We start from the raw sequence: 20,806 nt of genomic DNA, 5'->3' as shown, positions 1-20,806 counted from the left end.
ATATATATGTTTTGTTTTGTTTTTGGGTTTCTTTCTTTATATATTTGTTCTTATTCTCCCTCGTCTTCGTTTTCTTTGCTTACTATTTTGTTGTTGTTTTTTTTTTTCGTTTATACTAAATATATATTACCATTCTTTATACATATTACATACTCTTTGGTATCTTCATGCTGCTACCATTTTGTTTTTTGTTTTTATTAAATATATATACTTTTGTTTTAACATACTGGAGTTTTGTTGATTTTGTTTTTTCTTTTTTTGGATTTTGGATTTTCTTTTCTAGTGGCATGTGTGTCCTTTGGAGAGTGTTGTTGTTCTTGTTTAAACATTTTCTGGAATTGTTTTTTGTTAAGTATATTTATTACCTGATTGCTTTCTTTGTAACTGCCAATTATGTGCTTTAAAAACGTTTTGTTTTCCTGGGAATGATTTTAAGTTCTATGGCTTACTGTGAGAGTGGGTGTGGTTTTGATCTTTCCATATTTGCACAGATTTGTTTTTGCTTTGAGAGAGGGGAACCGGAAATGGGAGAGTAGGAGATCAGGTGAGACAGGGGGGGAGAGAATTTCTTGTCCACTACGATGTGTATTTCGATTGCTTGTTGGGTAATTAAATTTAGGAATTTTTCTTCTTCTTCATCTTCATCATCGTCTTCGTCTTCTTCTACTTCTCTTAATTTTGGGGTTACATGAATGGCGGAGGATTTTTTCATACTTTTGTTGTTGTTGCTGCTGATGCTGCTGCTGGCATTCTTACTTTGGTTTTGCTTAACTATGTTACAGTTCTTAGACCTAGCGGCCTCGGGCCCATCTTAGTAACGCATCAGCCAGCACATCCAGATGTGCTTTCGTCTATAAAAGAGAAGACAAAAAGAAAATAAAAAATATTAATAAAAACCAGAAACAAATATATAAAAATTTAGAAAAAAAAATATTAGAAATGTGCAATAATATATTTTAGAGACGAGTCCTTTAATGCTTTGTTCCCAGTACGAGCAAGAATCTACTAGTTTTGCAATTTTTTTCCGATATCATAAAGGGAAAATCGGTTATCGTAGTAAATATATTTTGTAAACTCTCGGGAAATACTCTCAAAATTACAAAGTTCCGCAAATCCGAGAATTATTCTTTAAAATTCCTTGAAAACTTAAAAAAAAAGTCATAAAAATTGTCATGATTGAGGGTCCTTGGTAAAAATAAAAAAATATAGCTATGAAAGTCCTTAAAAAATCCCAAAAAAAATATTTTTGAAAAAATGGAGAAACTCCTTTGGAGATTTTTGAAAAAGAAGTCTTTAAAAAATCAACCACTATTGTTCTGAAGGTACTTGAAAATATCCTCAATAAATTCTTTTAAAATTTGTTGGAAAAAAATCCTAGAAAAATTCTTCAGAAGGATCTGAATAAAAAAAATCCTTGCGAAAAATCTTAAGGAAAACCATGTTTATTGCTCTGAAGCTCCTTGGAAAATTATTTTAGAAATTCCATTAAATTTCCTTGAAAAGCATTATCTTAAAACCCACGACTATTGCTCTGAAAATCGTTCCAAGGTTCTTGAAAACTTTTTAAAAAAAATGGAAGTTTCTTGAAAGCTTTAAAATAAAGGTCCTGAAATAAAAATTCTTAATAAAGTCCTTTGGAAGACGTTGAAAAAAATGCCTAGAAAAAAAATTTTTGAAGGTCCTTGAAGCAAACAAAAAATCTTACAGAAACACGGTTATCGGTGCTTAAATAACTAGAAAAATTCCTTTGAAAATTTTTAAAAATATCAAAGACTCTCAGTCTTGTTTTTTTTTACATTCATTTAAATGAAATAAAAAATCCTCTTAAAACTCATGAAAAATCATAAATAAAATTTTCCGAAAGTCGTTAAAAATTCCTAAAAAAAATCTTCTGAAGGTACTTGAAAAAAATCTTACAGAACAATGATCGTTTTCAACATCCTTAAAAAACCTAAAAAAATCCTCGCAACATCCTTGCTCTGGAGGTTCTCGAAAAATCAGATTAAAGATTGCTTTAAATGTTCTTGAAAAAATTCCCTTAAAAGTCCAAGACTATTGTTCAGGAAATCATTCCGAAGGTCCTTTAAAAATACCATTAAAGGTCCTCGAATAAAAACCCTAAATAAAGTCCTTTTAAAATTATTGGAGAAAATGCCTAGACGTTCGCAACGTCGTTAAGAAAACCAAAAAAGCTCCTCTGAACGTCCTTGAAAAAAAAATTAAAAAAAAAGCCATATATTTTGCTCTCAGATTCTTGAAATTTTTATTAAAAAATTCCTTTCAAAATCCTAGAAAAAACCTCTTAAAACCCACGACTATTGCTGTGAAAAAAAAAATCTTAAATAAAATCATTCGAAAGTCGTTAAAAAAATTCGTAGAAAAATTTTTCTGAAGGTCCTTGAAAAATTAGTATAAGATTCCTTTAAATGTCCTTGAAAAAAAAATCGTTTTCAAGGCCCTTGAAAAAATTTTTAAAATTCGACTGAATGTCCTTAAAAAATCCTAAATAAAATCTTCTGAAAATCTTTGAAAAATGTCTAGACAAATTTTTCTGAAAGTCCTTGAAAAAAATAGAACACGCTTATTCTTTTCAATGTCCTTGAGAAGAAATCTTAGACAATTTCTTCTGGGGGTGATTAAAAAAAAAGTTCTTACAAAACCACGCCCGGCTCTGAAGTCCTTGAAAAAATAGTTTAATAATTCATTTGACGTACCTAAACAAAAAAAAAATTAATAAAAAACTTTGCTGAAGTTCCTTGCAAAAAAATCATGAAAACTTAGCACTATTGTTCTAGAAATCCTAGAAAGTTTTTAAAATACTCCCAGGCAGGTCCTTAAAAAATCTTAAAAAATTTCCCCTCAAAGTCTTTGATAAAAATGCCTCAAAAATTCATATATATTTCTCTGTCGATCCTTGATGCAAATTCTAAAAAAAAAATCCAGTGAAGATCATTAAAAAAAATTCTTCAAAACTTTTGACATCCTTAAAAAATCTTTGAAATCCACACCTATTGCTCAGAAGATCCTTGACAAGAAATTTTTCATAGATTTTCCCTGAAAGTCATTCAAAATGCTTAAAAATGTTGACCTATTGCTCTAAAAATTAAAAAAAATCTTCAAAACTTTTTAAGTCTTTAAAAAATTCTTAAAAATCCAAGCCTATTTCTTAGAAGGTGATTGACAAAAAAAAATTCACAGGTTTCCTCTGAAAGGCATTAAAAATGCCTAAAAATGTTGGCCTAATGCCCTAAAGATAATTAAAAAAATATATATATGAAAATTCCTGAAGCAATTCCACTGAGGGTCCTTAAAACAATTTTCCAAGGATCCTTGAAAGAAATTCTTGACAAACGCGCGTTTAAGTACACAAAATACATGCCACTCGCTCTAAGGATCCTTGAAAATATTTCAAAATTAAATATTGATATTCTTTAGGACCTTGTTAAAAAAATCGACACAATTTGCTTTGAATGTCCTCCAAGTGAAGTTTCAAAAAATAAGGGTAATTATCTTTTGAAACTTCTCTTGGGTGGGCCTTGAAAATTTTGTTAAAGGATCAACAATTATTGCCCTTAAGAAAATTGCTCTGAGGAACCTAGAAGCCAAATTTTTAAATCCTCAGATCTTCACATAACTGTTGTCAAATTTACAATGGCCTTTAAATAATTTTCCCTTTGCTCCTTTTACACATTTCATGGGCTTGACAATTAAGAGCTCAACCCATATCCTGCTTTAAAACTATTTTTAAATTTTAAAAAATTTTAATATTTTCACTTACCGTCTTATAGAACATACACGATCTTCTGTCTTCATCTTCACCCTCGGGACAATCGATGAAGCCATCGCACAGGACATGATCGTCTATGCAACGATATCTGCCCTGTACGTCGGGTGTCGGACATGCGAAACGTTCCATGCCATCCATGGCGGTGGGACATTCTAAAAAAGAGATGGAAACAAAAGATGCGAATGTTAGAAACAATTTCAATCAAAAATTCGAAAAAAAATTTCACTTAAATGTTTCAATTTCAATCTATCAATTTGAGAAACTAGAGACACATACACACATGTATACATAACACCCACACACCCAAATGTGGGTATTGATAACAAAAAACCACCGAAAAAAAACCATCAGGAGAGCTAAAGGTGCAAATGACGTTGACTTTTGTTTGGTTGTCCTGGCCCTTACTCTTCCCACCAGGTCTCATTGTTTTTGGTGTCTGTTGTTTTTTTTTCTGTTTTCATTTCGAAAACTGTAACTGTGTTGGCAGCGCAATGTCATTTTAACAATGATGGGGTTGAAATTGAACACTTTTTAACAATAACCATACAAAGAGACCAAAACACAGCAGCAACAACAACAACAACTTCTACAAAAACTGACACTGGCACTGACATCGACACCAACAACCCAAACACAAGCATGGCTGGTTGTTTCACTGGTTCGCTCGCTCGTTTGTCTACGATACGAAACCAGGTAAGCAAATGTATTCGACATGGCCGCAAACTCATTTCATACATGTGTTAATGTTGGGACCCTGTGAACATGTGTGTCGGTGTGTGTGTATGGCCATTCATACGTGTGTTGTCATACAGGTGTTTACTTTTACAAAACAACATGAAAGAAAGGAGAGGCAAAAAAAAAGGAGAACCAACCCATTCACATATAGATTTTGTGTGTGCGTTCTGCTGGTGCTGCCTGGCTGTTAGCTTGTTGTCATTGTCCTTTTGACGTCAATACTTAATTTGATTTCATACCAGGCATTGTTAAACATTTTGCGACGTGCTGAATATCTGTATATTTGTATGCGCGTTACACACATTCATACACACATGTGTATATTTGTGTGTGCGAGTTTGGTTGTGTGTCCCCTTAGCTGTTGGCTAAGGCCGGGACAATGGGTGTTGATGCCAATCAAATAAATGGTACGTGTGTATAACAAATATTTAATAGGGTGGGTCGTTCTGTTTTGGAATTTCAAGTAGCTAGGTTCCGTTGCTATGTGGGCCTAATTTAATTTATTTACCGGGTTATTTTGAGAGCGTAAATATGAAATGTTAAAAAACGAGAGGAGAATAATAACTAGTTTCGGAAATACAAATATAGAGGAGGTCTGATGTCAGGTACGTAAATATATCCAGGATACAGTCGTAGTTAAGAAACGCGAATTTTTACAACGCGCGAAATCTGGCACCCAGAATTTTTTGAGAGAAGTTAGAAAACGATCTGAGCTGTAGTTAAGAAATTTTTAGAATATTTAGAGTGTTCGGAATAATAGTTTTTGTAAATATAATTTATTTCATTTTCCAAAAACTATCATTACTTCAAGGATTCTCAGTGCTGAAGCCTGGATTTTTGCTGAAAAATTTTCAAGGACTTTCAGTGTTTGGTTTGTAAAAATTTAAAAGGATCTTTGTTAAGGACTTCTAGACAGGAAATTCCAAATTTTTTAAGGAGAAACTGAAGTAAAATTCTGGAATTTCTAATTAATATTTTTTCATGAGTTATCTGAACTAAAACCTTATATTTTTCTGAAAACATCTGGTATTGTTTCTGTGTTATATTTAAGCTTTAATCTGTGCTTCCTTTATATATTTTGAAATACTTTCAGATGTGTAATAGACTAAGACTTCATTATAAATATTTTGAAGGGCCATATGAGTAATTTTGTAAATGATTTTTTTCCAGGGACTAATATCCAGATCCATTTTTTTTAAATATTTATGTAAGGATTCTCTATAGCACTGCGAGAATTTCCAGTACAGAATTTTTAAGGATTGCCTATGAATGGATCACACAATTTTTAATCAGCCTTTTTAGAAGGATCAGGTTAAAGAAAATCTAAATTTTTGACATAAAATTTTGGATTTTTCCATTCGTATATTTTCAGGAGTTTTTTTCCGGCGACTTGTGAAATTTAAGTCCTGAAAATTTTAGGGAGCATTTTTTAAGCAAAAATCAAGGTCTATCTGATCAAAAATTCGTATATTTCAAGGGCTATTCGATCTATATGTTTTTTTCAAAATCACCATAGTCTAAGAAATTTTTTTTTAAATTTTTAAGGAAAATGAATTTTTCGACCAACAATCGTGTATTTTATGGAAGGACATGTTACAAGGACATACATACGACAAACGTTTTTTTTGCGGATTTTGAAAAATGCTTTTAAGGACGTTCATCGCCGATTTTTAGAAAAGCACTTTCAAGGACATTCTGGCTATCAATTACGGATGTTTTTAAAAACATTTCTGCAAGAATCTCTCCTACATTTCTAGATTTCTCTGGTTCTTACAGGTTAAGATTCAATGAAAAATAATTTTGAAGAGATTTTTTTTAAAAAGCTTTTTTTAAAGAATTTTCAAAACAATAACTGTCGAAATTTAAAATATTACTCTTGAAGCCTAATTTTTGGGAGGACATAAATAGCTTTAATCACAGATTGGATTTTTCGTGGATTTTTCATAGTTTTTTGAAGAGCATTTCTCAAGGACATTCAGACCAGAAATTGTGAATTTTTTGAAAAACATTTTTAAAGGACTTCCATACCAACCATCGTTTCAAATCTAGTGAGAAGTTTTTTTTGTCATTTGACATTTAAAAAAAAAAAAATTAAGGCTTAGATTTTTTGAGGCCTTTCAATACTTTATGAAAGATATGGTTAAGATCATTCATTTATTTCAAGGATATATAAAACTGTAATTATACATTGTTGGAATTTTTTTTCAAGGACATTCAGACTACACTTAGTGAACCCATAGAAAAAATATTTTTCTTAAATTTTTTAAGAGTGTTTGAAGGTCTTGCAGATCAACAATCATGACTTTTTAAGGAGCAATTCTCAATGCCTTTATGACCAAACATTTTTTATTTTGAATTCTGCGTTTAAGGATCTTCTAGCTAGTTTTTAAGCTAGCTAGTTTTTAAAGGACTTCGAAAGCTATGAAGAAGATTTATTTGAAATATATTTTTAAGAATATTTAAACCAATGATATTTTAAAAATTTTCGACTTTTTTCTTTTTTATTTCATTTTTTTTTACTTGGATTTTTTTAATATTATTTTTTAAGGACTTTTCAAGGTCCTAAAACATTTTCGCCGTAATCTTTTGAAGAATTATTTTTGTGAGGACTTTTAGACTCCATCATTAAGGATGTGTGCCATAATATCTTTACAAGGAATTTCAGACCAATTATTGAAAACATTTTTCAAAAGACCTTATTAAGGATATGATCAACATCCTTGGATTTTTGAATGTCTTTCTGGCCTAACAGTGAAGATTTTTTAAAAGTATTTTTAAGGACATTTTTAAGAATATTTTTTAAGGATTTTCAGAATTTTCATACTAACTATCCTTACTTATCCTTAAGGATTTTTACGGATATTCTTGAACAAATTCTTTTCAAAGACCTTCAGAACTTTCGGACTTATCATTTAAGGAATAATTTTTCTGATTATTTTCAGACGCAACATTAAGGATATCTTTCCAAGGACTTGCAGGCAAATCATTGAAAATATTTTTGAAAAGGACCTTATCAAGGTCCGTAGATTTTTTTAATGACTTATTTTAAGGATTTTTTGGAAAATACATAATTATGTAAGAAAAAAATCCATGGATTTTTTTAAAAAATTCATTTTTTAAGGATTTTTAGAAATTTCCTACTTTTAGGCTTTTCATTGAAGATGCGTGGCATTACACTTTTCCAAGGATTTTCAGACCAATAACTTAAAATCTTTTTGAAACAGACCTTATGGTCAACATATTTGAATGAGTTCCAGACCTACCTTCGTGTATTTGTTTAAAAATATTTCTTAGGGAATTTCTCGGAGGATTTTCTCAAGGACTTTTAGATAATTTTATAAAGATTTCTAGATCAACCATTTAGGATGTTTGGAACATAATTTTTTTCTGGACAAAATTTGCGAATTTCTTCTGATTCTGGATCCAAAATGTTTTGTTTTTTTTTTCAGGACAATCTCTATGATCTAAAAATTGATAGACAATTTTTCCATCATGTGAAAATTTTTGATTTTTATACATCCTTATTTTAACCAATTCTTATTTTTTTCATTTTTTATATCTGCGATTTGGTTTTTTTCCCTGATCGACTAATGTTATATGAAGTTCCCAACCACGTCGACTAAGCGTTTTTCACCTGCTCTCCTTTAGCCAGCATAAAAGCAAATTGGCAAATTGAAACTTTTAATGCAGAATGCAGAATGCAGAATGGAGGATGGTTGGGAGGTGTGTGTTGGTAAATTAATTTCATTACATTTTTGCACTGAAACCGGAGGCAGAGAGTGAGAACAGCTATTGCAATTTTTCGTTTCTTCCATATATAAATAAGTGATGGTGTGGATGGATAGTGTAATCAATGAGCTATAGTTGCTGTGATTATTGGTTGTCACTCAGTGCAACAAAGTGATGGTGGAAGTTTCGGATTTTTTTTTTTTTTGGTTTGTCTCTATTATTTCATTGGCGAAATAAGTTGATTTTTATAAACTTTACTAAGAGGACTGCAGACAAAAAAATTTTTTGAGTGGTTATAATTAGCAAATGAGAGATGATGAGGGATTACAAGGATATGAGAAAAAATCTCAAAAATGATTTCAGCAATTACAATTTCTCAGAATTGTAATAATATACATTTTAATTGGATATTTAAAAATTATATTTTTAAATAATTTATTTTCTTTATGTTGTAACTACTCAGCAACATATATTTTGAGTGGAAATTTAAAAGTTATGTTTTTAAATAATTTATTTTTTTATTTTTTTTCGCCTTTTAATGAACTGCATTATCCCTTTTGTTTACCCAAAAATGTTATTTTTTTTTAAATTTAATTATTTTGATTTTTTTCATAATTTAATATTTTCCCAATAGAAGATAATTTATTTTCTTTACATTTTTTGTTGTATTTTCTTAGAATTGCAATTTATATTTTGAGTGGGAATTTAAAAATTATATTTTTAAATAATTTATTTTCTTTAATTTTTTTTTTTCGCCTTATAATGAACTGCAGTATCCCTTTTATTTATCCAGTAATGTTATTTTTTTTAATTGTATTATTTTGATTTTTTCATAATTTATTTTTTTTCCCATTAAGAATTCCGCGCAAAGGCTAGCAAAATGTCCTTCAACAGAAATATAGACTCCATGATGTTTCATTTAATTAAAAAATACGCATTTACATTTATCGACAGAGCAAAGAAGAAAAAAAACAACTTATTTTGTATTATTATTTAATTAAAACTCTATTAATAAAAAGCAAAAAAAAACGACAGAAAACTGCCACCGTGTTAATGACAAAATCAATGAACAACGACGGCAGTCAACAATCGTATTGAAATTATGACGTAAACGCGACAAGTACCTGTACAAAAGCCATTAAGGTACTCAAAAAAAAAAAAAAAATCAAACCAAACCAAACCAAACCAAACCGAACTACGCCGTTGCTGACAATGTTGATGATGACGACGTCGTCGACAACGACATTAAAAATAAATAAAATATTTAAAAAACCCAGATTTATATTTACATACAGTTGATATACAACAACTTTTCATATTACACAAAAAACAACTATGCCACATGTGTTGTATAGAGGATTTATTACAACTACACACACACACACACACACACACACACACATATACGCTCTAGGAGCTGAATATAAATGTCACGTCACCAAAAATGGTAATTAAAACCAATTTAAGGTGGGAGAATGAAAGTTTATTTGCTGTTTTTTATTCAGCTTTTCTTTTTTTTTGCTTCTGTCATATATGTAATTTTTTATGACCTCTATATAAATATGGATTTTTGTAAAAATAGATTTTATTTTAAGACATGTTTTTAATATTTATAAGAAAACGGAGATATAAATATATTTTCAAGGCAAAAGACAAAAAAACAACCTAGTCAAAACGTGTGATTAGGCTCCGCCTGAAATAGTTTGATATTTGCTAGGTGGGATGAGAGAGAGAGAGAGAGAGGGACCGTTATTGAATATATTTTCAATACAGTTGTAAAGTCATATACTTTGTCTGGTATCCAAAAAATAAAACGTATTCCTGTTGGGTATTCTGATATTTGATTTTTTTTTCACCACTTCAAAATTGTCAATTTTCGTGTTAAAAACAAAGACTCAATAAATTTGATTTGAATTCAATATTTGCAAGTTGAGGCTATCGTTATAAAAAAATATTTTTGTAAAATGCTATATTTTTTATTTCTACATATTTTAACAATATTTTTTTATTATTGATTTTATACTGATTTTGGAAATGATTTTAATTTGGTAAAAATTTTCCATTGATCTTTGGAGTCTGCTCTCATAAATTTAAGAGATTTTTTTAATTTAAGTAAAACAGTGTATCTTTAGGCAAAGCTTTTCAATTATTAATAACTTTTTTGACTTTAGAGTATGGAGCCTTGGAATTGCAGGTATATCTTTTAAGATGCAATTTAGACCTCATTTGAAAAAAACGTTGGTGATTGTATAAGGGAAATTTAAGAGTCCCTGAAAAATAGTATTTCGAATAAAGCCTTTTGAGTCATTTTAAATAATCTTCAATCTAATCTATTGATTACTTTGAGGAATAACTTAAGAAAAAAAAAAAATAATATTGGCCTTTGAGTTTTTTTCTTTGAAAAATCAATGAGTTTTTCCTTAAGAGTCCTTTAAAAGATTATTTCAAAGATAAGCCTTAAATACTTTGAGAGTCCTTGAAAATAATTTTTAATAGTTCCGTGGGCTTAGTTTCTAAAGTCCTGGAAGAAAATAGGCGTTTGCAGTCGGGGAATGTTCTTGAGATCGTCAATAATTATAGCCTTGAGAATCGTTGGTGGTTTTGATATTTAATTATGACTTAAAAAGTTTTATGTCCTTGAGAGTCCTTACAAATATTATTTTAAAAATACGTCTATAAGAATTGGAGAGGGCAACAATTTGTTTTTTTTTTAAATCTGCGGTAATAGTAAACCTGTAGCCATGAGAGTCCTTGAAATTAATTCAATGGGGGACTATTTCCAATTACCCTCAAACCAAACAATAGAGGATTATTTTTTTTTAATTTTGTAAAATTTTCCTTGGAAAAAATCCTCTAAAATTTTTGAAAACCTCACAAAATAATTTTTTGAAAAATCGGGTTTTTCAGTGTGATTTTCTTTGAATATAATTATAAAAAATACGAGATTAATTTCCTTGCTTTATCTTGAAAATATCTCTAAAAAAGAGTAGCTGCATCCTTCAGACTTCGTAAGAGTTGCTGAAGCTAATTAAAAACGACATCATTACATTTCGAAGTCTCTAAAAGTCCTTAAAAATAAGAAATAAATGAAAATCATCAAAATTATCTTTAGAATCCTTAAAAATACAATACATATGTGTCCTTCAGTGTCCTTAAAAATTGTTTCTACGGTTTTCACCCTTGAGAGTCATTAAAAATAATCTTCAAAAGACCTGTGACCTTTGAGAGTACCTGAAAAATAGTCCTTTAGACCCTTTAGCTTTGAGAGCCTTGAAAAATTGTCCTTAAGAATCCAAGTTTAATACTTGTAAATATACTTGCAAACTTCGTTTGCAACTAGAATACACTCTAGAAAACAAACGACCTTGAAATAATTATCCTTAAGGATTCACACTTAAGTGGAACTAGTCCTTGTAGAATAGTCCGCAACCTTAAACGCAAAGCATTTTCTTACAAAATCGTTCTTAGAAATTTAAATCAATAGTTGAAATAGGCTTTGAAAAATGCTGGTCAATTGTTCATGAAAAAAAATAATAATCGCTCGTTGCTCTGAAGACTCTAGAAAAAAAACTATAAAAAATCCATATCCATTGAAAAAATTTAAAAATCGATGTCAAAGTCTTGAAAAAAAAGTCTACGTTTATTGCTCAAACAGTCCTTGAGAAAATCTCCCTCAAAAAATCAACGTTTTTTTGCTGTGTTATTTATTAAAATAATGTCCATCAGAAAATGAACTTCTTTTGAACTGACAGCCCTTAAAAAATCTCCTTAAAAATCCTAATTTAAAATAGTATCAATGACAGTCCACGAAAAATTTATTTCAAAAACGTCCATGTTAATTGCGCAGATAGTCCTCGGAAAAATTTTCTATGAAAATCTAATTTTTGTTTGCTCTAATATTCCTAGAAAATTTTCTCTCAGGACTAACAGCCCTGAAAAAATGCCTTTGAAAGCCAATTTTATTTTTAAAATAATGTCCATGACAGTCAATGAAAAATATCCTTGAAAACATTGACCATAATTACATTGATTGTCCTCGGAAAAATCCCCTTTAAAAATTCACTTTTATTGCTCTTAGAGTCCTTGAAAAATCTCTCTTTGAACTCCATATTAATTAAATATCCACTTCAGGAATTCTTCGGAAAGCTCAATTCTTTTCATAATAATATTAAAACGCCTTGAGGTATGCTTCATATTTTGCCATTAAGTGCAATTAATAGCACTTATACGCCACACAGTACGACCATTCATTAATTTATAATTTCTCTCAATATTTCTCATCGTATCTATTGAATTCAAATATCCTCAAATAAATTAGCATTTTAATTAAGAAATCCCAAATTTAATTTTCAGTTCTTCAATTCTTTCCAGTAAAATATTAAAACGCCTTGTGGTATACTTCACAATATGCCATAAAAATAAATAAAAATACTTATACGCCACATATAACAACAACCCATTAATTTATAATTTTTTACAGTATTTCACATCGCATCTATAGAATCTATATAAAAACTTCACATATTCCAAATCCCCAAATAAATTAGCATTTTTCTTAAGAAATCCCAATTTAATTCTGAGTTCTTCAATTCCTTCCCGTAAAATATTAAAACGCCTTGTGGTATACTTCACATTTTGCCATTAAATAAATTAATAATACTCATACGCCACATATAACCACTCGTCATTAAATTATAATTTCCCTCAATATTTCGAAGCGTATCTATCGAATTTAAAGAAAACCATTTCCCATAATTTCAATTCCCCAAATAAATTAGCATTTTATGTATTACTCTTAATTCTGCAATGGCAAAGGTTTTTGTTTCTTATCATTTGCCATTTGGGATACAAACCGAAAATATATAGTTTTCTAACTGCAACGAATCGGCGTGAGGGTGTGTGGTTGTGGGCGTTAAACTGACCATTACCAATAGTCAGCAATTGCTGGCAATTTCCAACTTTGCATGAAATGCAAAAGTTCATTGACATCTGATATACGTCGTTGGGTGTGTGTGTGTAGGCGTGTATTTGTGTGATACTATTAGTTTCCTCTTTTTTTACGTTTCATTAAAAAAAATAAAACGAAAAGAACAGCTCAAACTAATGCAATCAGCTACAGAGCAATACACACAAATCCATTTGAAATGCAATTTCGGTTTTTACATATGTCCTTTGGGTCCATTTGCATGTTGTGGCTTATAATGGATGTGTGGGTTGTTTTTACTGTTTCTTTTTTCTCGTTGTTGTTGGTGGTGTTGTCGTTCTCGTTATGTTTGTACGTGCATTCATTTGGAGCAATATTTCCATTCATAACAAAAAAAAAAAAAAAAAACGAAGAGAAAAGAATTGGTGGAAATAAAACGCAAATGTACACCACACCACAGAACTAAGTGAACAAAATCAATGGCTATCAATGGAATCTAAAATACGATGGCTTGCCAGAGAACTGCTTGCAATTGTAGATATGGATGGCAAATAAAAAAAATATGAGCTATGGATTCTAGGAAATATTTCGGAAAAGAAAAGATTTTTTGTAGAATTATAAGGTGACATGGAAAAACTGCAATCAATTCAGACTGCTGTCATTTCTAAGCCACTCGTCCGACAACTGTTAAAATTTTTCCAGTGACAGCTCATTATATTGTTTACAAACGCCCGGAAGCATTTTAGTGAGAATTTCCCAGAAAAAAAGTTATTCGTGAAGGAGGAATTTAAGCGCGATAGTGTGAATTCTTTATATTTGACTGGAGAACTACAAGTGGCTATCGTTAGAGCATTCCAACATTTAGCTGTGAATAATTTTTTTGTCTCGCTCGTAGCGTAGCCCGACGTTAAGGAAGTGGACGGAAGAAAACAGCAACATCAGCAGAAATGGTTTGAAAAGTAAAGAAGCGACTTGATCGAAAACCCCGACGCAATGGCCGAAAAATGGCTCGTGAGCTGAACATATTGCATTATTCCATTCGGCAAATATTGAAAGATAAGCTCGGGGTAAAGCCATTGAAATTCCAAAAAGTGAAGGATCTTACACCGGAACAGAAAGAAAATAAACTCTGAAAACAGCTAAAGAGTTGCTTCGCTTGGCCGAAAGTGGTGAATTGACGAATTTGGTTTTCTCCGCTCTCCGACGATGAGGAAACATTCGTTGTCCAGCATTTTATAAACAAACAAAATGATCTGCCCGTGTTTACTTGCCAAAGAGGTCAGGTCAGATGAAAATGTTCACCTTCGGTTGGTTACCAGAACTCAAGTGCCGGCCATTATGATGGTGTGGACCTCCATAACAGCCGATGGTCGCTCTCCCCTCGTAGTAATCGACCATGGCATCAGAATAAATGCCGAATATTATGGCGAAAGTATTTTGGAGGTTGTATTAAAGGGCCGCCTTAACAGCCGATCGTCGCTCTCCGCTTGTATTGATCGACTGTGGCATCAGAATAAATGCCGAATATTATGGCGAAAATATTCTGGAGGGTGTATTATAACCTTGGCCACGCAAACATTGTGGCCGCAGACTTTGGACATTCGCTCAGAACTCAGCGCTATCACACTCAGCACGCCACCGCCACCCAAGAATAGTCACAACATGAGGTTCCTCGCTTCATTTCCAGTGCACAATGGCCACATAAAATCTCCAGATACCAAGTCGTTGGACTGTTGTGTCTGGAGTACTTTGGAAATTAAGGTTGGCACAAAAAATGCCAAAATGTCGATCACCTCAAGCAACTGCTTTGCCGGGAATGGGCCAAAATACCGCAGAATAACATTCGGGCAGCGTGTGACGGTTTCACTGGCCGTTTGAGGGCCATAGTTCGTACCAAAGGTGATCAATTTGAACAAATCTAAAGTTATTTTAAAATTTGATGCTATTTCCGACCTTTTTTGCTTTCATTCAATAAAATTAAAAAAAAAAAGAAAATTGTGGCGTTTGACTTTGTTGCAAGGTTTTTTTATCTCACCCTGTATGGAAGAGAAATACAAAAAAGGATATGAGCTCTGACTTCTAGAGAAATATTTCTAAAAAGAAAAGGACTTTTAGCATGAGAATTTGTAAATTTTAGTTCCGTTATTTAGGGAACTACTTTAAAATATGCCAAAATATACAATTTTGAAAGAAATATGCCATAAAGGTCAACAAAATCAAAGGTATCAAAGGTGTCGTATACTTATTTTTAATTGCATACCTAATGGTATTACATGTCGTATAAGTACTATGATATGAAGATATTTTGATACCAAAATGGCCACAAAATTTCTATGGGGAAGACATCAATGGGGATCTGAAATCGAGAAAGAGAACCCGATTTCTTCTTCCCAAAAAAAATCAAAACTTTGACACGTGCCGTATACGTTCTATTAATTGTATATCTCAATGCCCTCCACATGTCGTATGAGTACTATTAATATAATTCTACTCCATTGCGTATAAGTATTATTAATTACAATAATGACAAATAGCATGGCATACTCGCAGGCGTCATAATTTTATTTATCTTTTTAAAGCTAATGACTAGTTTCATCACCATCATCGCCATTCTCCCCTGGCAATGAATGCCAACCAAAAAAATTATAATTCATTGACTGGAAATGTAGGCGTATATTTTAACAAAACTACAAATCGGCTATGTAATTATGGTTATTTCTGTTTTTATGGCTTTGTGATTTTATTTTTAGATAATCGACGACCAGATACGCTCGAGTATGTAGTGAAAAGCCAAAATTTCAAATGTACTCAAATTGGAGGCAAAATAACTCAACACAAAAAGAGAACAGAAAAAAAAATCAAAAATAACCAAAGGCGCCAATATGTCCTTTTCGCTGTGATTTATTTTATATGAGAAAAACCATGGGTGTATAGTTATGGCTGTTATGTGAATGGGAGACAGCGGGCAGGCAGGCAGGCGGGGCCAGGGGAAAAATTATGTATGAGAGTTTTTCCAATTTTGTATTCTTCGTGTTGGCCCCCTACACCCGAAATTGCCAAATAAACAAAATATCAATGGGGTTTGTATGCAATAAAATACAACAGAGGAGAACTGGAGAGAGGAATCGAAGAGAGCGGAAAACTAAAACAGCAATTTTTTGTTGTTGTCAATAGTTTGGTTATTGTTACTAATTCAGTTTTCCTCTTCTCTCCTTAGATATTCTCCAAAAAAAAAAAAAAAAAAAAAAAAAAAAAAAAACACACGTAAATATCCTCCAACAGCACAAGTTGTTGAAAAATCACAGCATTTGATTCCACTAGCCAGTAGAAAATAACACCATAAAATATCCAGAATAAGGTAAAGGATCCTACAGGAAAAACAAGTTGTAAGGAGAAAGAGCAGAGATTTTAGGTGAAGAATTATGTTGCAAAGAGAGAGAAGCCGAAACTAAAACTGCAAACTGAAAATGCATAAAAATGTTGTTGAAGCGACATAAAACTATTTTGAAATTTGTCTTTCTTCTATTCTTCGTTGTTTTTCGACTATGGCAAATATATGGTCAAACTGAAGGGATATTATAACACAGATACATAAAATGAATTCCACAGTTGAGGATGTCAAAAAATGCTTTTTAAGAAGATCAAAAGGAGAAAAATGTGAAAGAAATAGAAACAAATGAGAAGGGACAAGAAAAAAGGTAAGGGTCCTTAAGAACAAATTTTTAGGTTTTTTGAAAGATCTTAAGCAAATTAGAAAAAAATTGCAAAAATTCTACACAAAAATCACTGTAAGAAAGCTTAAAGGAGGCTAAAAAATTCTACTCTTTTAAAGGACGAAAGAGGCTAGAATATCTAGGAAAATACTTAAAAATTAAGGTTTTTTTAAGAAAATGTACTCGGAAAATGCTTTTTTAAAGATGCCAAAAAAGACTAGAAAAATTATTGAAAAAATCCATATTGGAAGAGCTCAATGGCAAGAAAAAATTCTCAAAAATTCAAGGTGGAATTCAATTCATAAGGTTCAAAATTCGCGCCTAAGGATGACGAAGGATCTCATAAAAATGTAAAAAATATCAAAATTCTTCAAAAAAATCTATGTTCGAAAATCTCAAGGGAGACAAGAAAAATCCTATAAAAATAAGCTCAAAAGGGGTTAGACAATTTTAAAAAAATCCATGTTAAAGAAAAGGAACCTTAATAAAAATTTGAAGAAAACCGTAATTGATAATGCTAAGGTATTAGGGTTAACTTACCAAAATTTGCGTTTAATGATGTCAACGAAAGTTAAATCTGGTTTGAGATAGTCAATGGCCTTTAGGACAATTTTTTGAAAATATAAACACTTGAAGATGTCAAAAGATATAAAAAATGGAAAATTCTTAAAAAATACGATTTGGAAAAGTCAAAAGTTAGGAAAAAATTCACTTTCGAAGAAGTCAATTGTTATAAAAATGACAAAGTAGGAGAATTCTTTGAAGGCAACAGGTCCTTAAATGGTCTAAGACATAAAAAACAAGGATGGAGCCTTTCATGGGGTAATAACAACGTTTCAAAAAACCATGTTGATGTGCCAAAATAGGCTCTAAAAACTCTGTAATATATTAACATTTGAAGAGCCGAAAAAGGCTCTTAAAATTATTAAAGAAGTCCAGTGTGGCAAACTCACTGGAGTCTTCGAAAATTTTTTAAAAAGCCTTAAAGAAGTCCCGTGTGGCAAACTCAATTGAAGCTTTGAACATTTTTTAAAAAGGCCTCCTTTCGAGTAAGAGTAACAATCTCAAGAGAAGATTCAAAAAACTTCAAAAATAGTCATTTAATGGACTCTAAAATGTTCTTTAAAAGGACCCGAAGTACAACTTTAAGGGAGGCTTTGAAAATTCCTTCAAACAATTTTAGTTTCCTTAAAAAAAAATTGTTTCCTTAAAAGAAAGCCTTTGAAATTTGAAAAAATCATATTTTTTGAGGATCTAAAGGTGAATCTGAAAGTCCTTAAAAGGGGCTTAAAAAAATGTTTCAAAAATTCAACTTTGAGGAGCCCAGAAAGTAGCTTTGAAAATTCTCTCTCTCTCTCTCTCTCTCTCTCTTGTTTAAAAGAAGAATCAGGATTTTTAAAGAAATTCCAGAGGCTCAATTGAGAGTGTCGCATGGGATTTTTTTTTAAAGAAAACTAAATTTTTTGAAGAAATTTTCGAAAGCCCACAGGAGTATCAAAAAAAAAAAAAAAAAATAAGAATGATCTCATTTGAATATTTTAAAAATTTTCCAAAAAAGCAAAAAAAAAAGTTTCGAACAGCCCAAGTATTAAAAGTTAATCAAAGCCAAAAGAAAAAAAATGTTTTCAAAATCCATGTGCCAACGGATTATACGAACATTTTAAAAAAAAATCCATGCCGAACATTTTTAAAAAAAAAACATGATATGGGATGAAAATCAAAATATTCTTTAAAAAAATCCAAATGATGCTCAAATATTTTTCAAATATACAATAAAATTCTTTTAAAAAGGATTTTAAGAAGACCACAAATATCCTTTGAAAAAACTCGCGCTGATCCAAAAAAATACAACAGTTTTATGAGAACCCAAAATAAGTTGGCAAATTTTTATGAATTTAAATTTAAAAAAAAAAAAAAGAATATTTTTTTTTAAATCTGCAATTGAGGAGCTCATAAGGTGAAAAAAAAGCATTACAAATGAAGTTTGTAAAACTCCAAGTGTGTTAAAATGCCACCTGTTTTAGGGCCAAAAAAATCAATAAAAATTATAAAAGCATTAATATGTGGACCACCATGGCGTATGGATATTGATATTAATTATACGCCCTTATATTTTTATCACACATTGCCAATAATTATTCACTATTAAATATGCGTCTAATTTACAATAAAAATAATTAGTATCTCCATAATTGTTGTCTATCTATAGCGGATCTTCTTGTGAAATTCCGGGGACCAATTTTCAGTTGTTTCCATGGGGCCTTTATATGTCGGGATTTGACATCTATTTCCCAATCCTTTTATATATAAATTCAAATCATCAGGTTTTCAGGCATTTGGTAAAGAAAATGTATCTTAGTTCATCATGGCGTATGACAAATGTTAATTTCACTTTTCAAAATTACTCATACGCATGACTCACCCAAAGCAATTTAATTTCTTATATTTTTTAAGGTAATTAGACAACATAAACCTAACTTGCATATGACATTCTTCTCTCAACACAAGTTTTTGCGTCTGATTTATTTTGCAACAATTTGTTAAATTTTTGGGCAAAATATATTGCGCAGTATGCCATAATTTCCTCCACACATTTGCATACAGGAGAGTGTGCATGTAATTAGAAACTTTGGTTAAACAGACTTCTGCGCCTCACTTTTGGAAGAAATTTATATTCACATTAAAATGTAATCAATATAAACGTCAGTGGCAATGATGGACAGATTGCACGGGGCTGAAAATCCCAAAACAATTTCAAGTTTTGATATGGGAAAATTATATGAATTTTGGGATGCAGAAAGCTTTGGAGGCTACATTCAAATTTAATTCTTTTTTTCAGTTAAAAATGTCTTTGTGCTTAGGGTATAAGGTTTTTTTTCAAAAAGGGCTGTTTACTGGGTCTATGTTTTTTAAATCGCCCCCATGTTATTTTATTTCAACTGATAATGTGAGAAAAATAGTACCAAAATTTTAAAATATTTTTTTATTTTTTTTTTTTGCACTTTTTTGAAAACAATTCTATCTTCTTCACATAAGTCTGTTAGAAAAAAGTACCAAAGTTTTAAAATTGTTTTTTATATATTTTTTTTTGTTTTTGTTTTTTTTTTTTGTTTTTTTTTTGCTATTCTTTTGAAAACAATTCTAACTTCTTCACATAAATCTGTTAGACATACAATTAATATAGCCCATACACCACCATGCTCTAGCTTCGAAATAATTCAGATATGCAAAAATTCGATTTTCAAAAATTTTAATTTCCAATCATTTTTTCCTCAAATTCCAATTATCTGAGGTCCAATCAATACCAAACTCCCAAAATTTCCAAGTAAATTGCAGTTACATCAGTTATAGATACACATAAACTTATATAAATCCACTAATTTTTCCTCTACCTCCCTTTTTCCCCTCCCTCCACCTCTTCCTCTCCAATGGCTGTGTGTGTCACTATTCTTCTGCCACTGTTCTCTATTTTTTTCGGTCTATTTTCTATTTTTAACATTTGCTTATGTTGCATTCATCAAACTAAACGCCGCCAAAATCACCCAACGCCCACTGTTTTGTGTCTCGTCAGATTGGCGCCTAAAATGCTGCCAATAGTTTTGTAACTATTTCACTGTTTGCTCTGAGGGTATGGCGTTTTTTTTAACTCTTTTTTATTTTTTGCTGGCGAATTGTGTTTTTTTTTCAGTTGTTGTTGTTGGCCACCCCGAAAAAAATGAAAATGAAGAACAAAAATTACTCTGCCACGTTTGTTTGTGCAAATGTTGAAAGTTTTCTTCGTTGACTTCTTTCCAGCTACGACGACGATGATGATGGTCCGTAGCTGCCCTGCACACACATGCAGTTGGCTTTCATTCATTTGAAGACACTCACAGCTACATTTCCACTTGGGTTTATATCAAATTTGGCCACAACGAT

The 20,806-nt window shown here is 31.1% G+C and overlaps 1 protein-coding gene across 1 annotated transcript in view; it reads right to left on the bottom strand.

The window, feature by feature from the left end:
* Positions 1–233: 233 nt before the first annotated feature.
* The window catches only part of LOC105261560 (transcriptional regulator ovo), a 139,159-nt gene continuing 118,586 nt past the window's right edge, over positions 234–20,806 (bottom strand). The window contains exons 2-3 of the mRNA XM_059128901.1: positions 3,779–3,939; positions 234–851 (exon numbers count right to left, since the gene is read on the bottom strand). Coding sequence (XP_058984884.1) covers positions 792–851; positions 3,779–3,939 — 221 coding nt within the window. The 3' untranslated portion in view covers positions 234–791. The remainder of the gene's footprint in view (positions 852–3,778; positions 3,940–20,806) is intronic.

Source organism: Musca domestica, unplaced genomic scaffold (assembly GCF_030504385.1).
Source record: "Musca domestica strain aabys unplaced genomic scaffold, Musca_domestica.polishedcontigs.V.1.1 58, whole genome shotgun sequence".
Lineage (NCBI taxonomy): Eukaryota > Metazoa > Arthropoda > Insecta > Diptera > Muscidae > Musca > Musca domestica.
The sequence above is the reverse complement of the archived record's forward strand: the minus strand, read 5'-3'. Positions and strand labels throughout refer to the sequence as shown.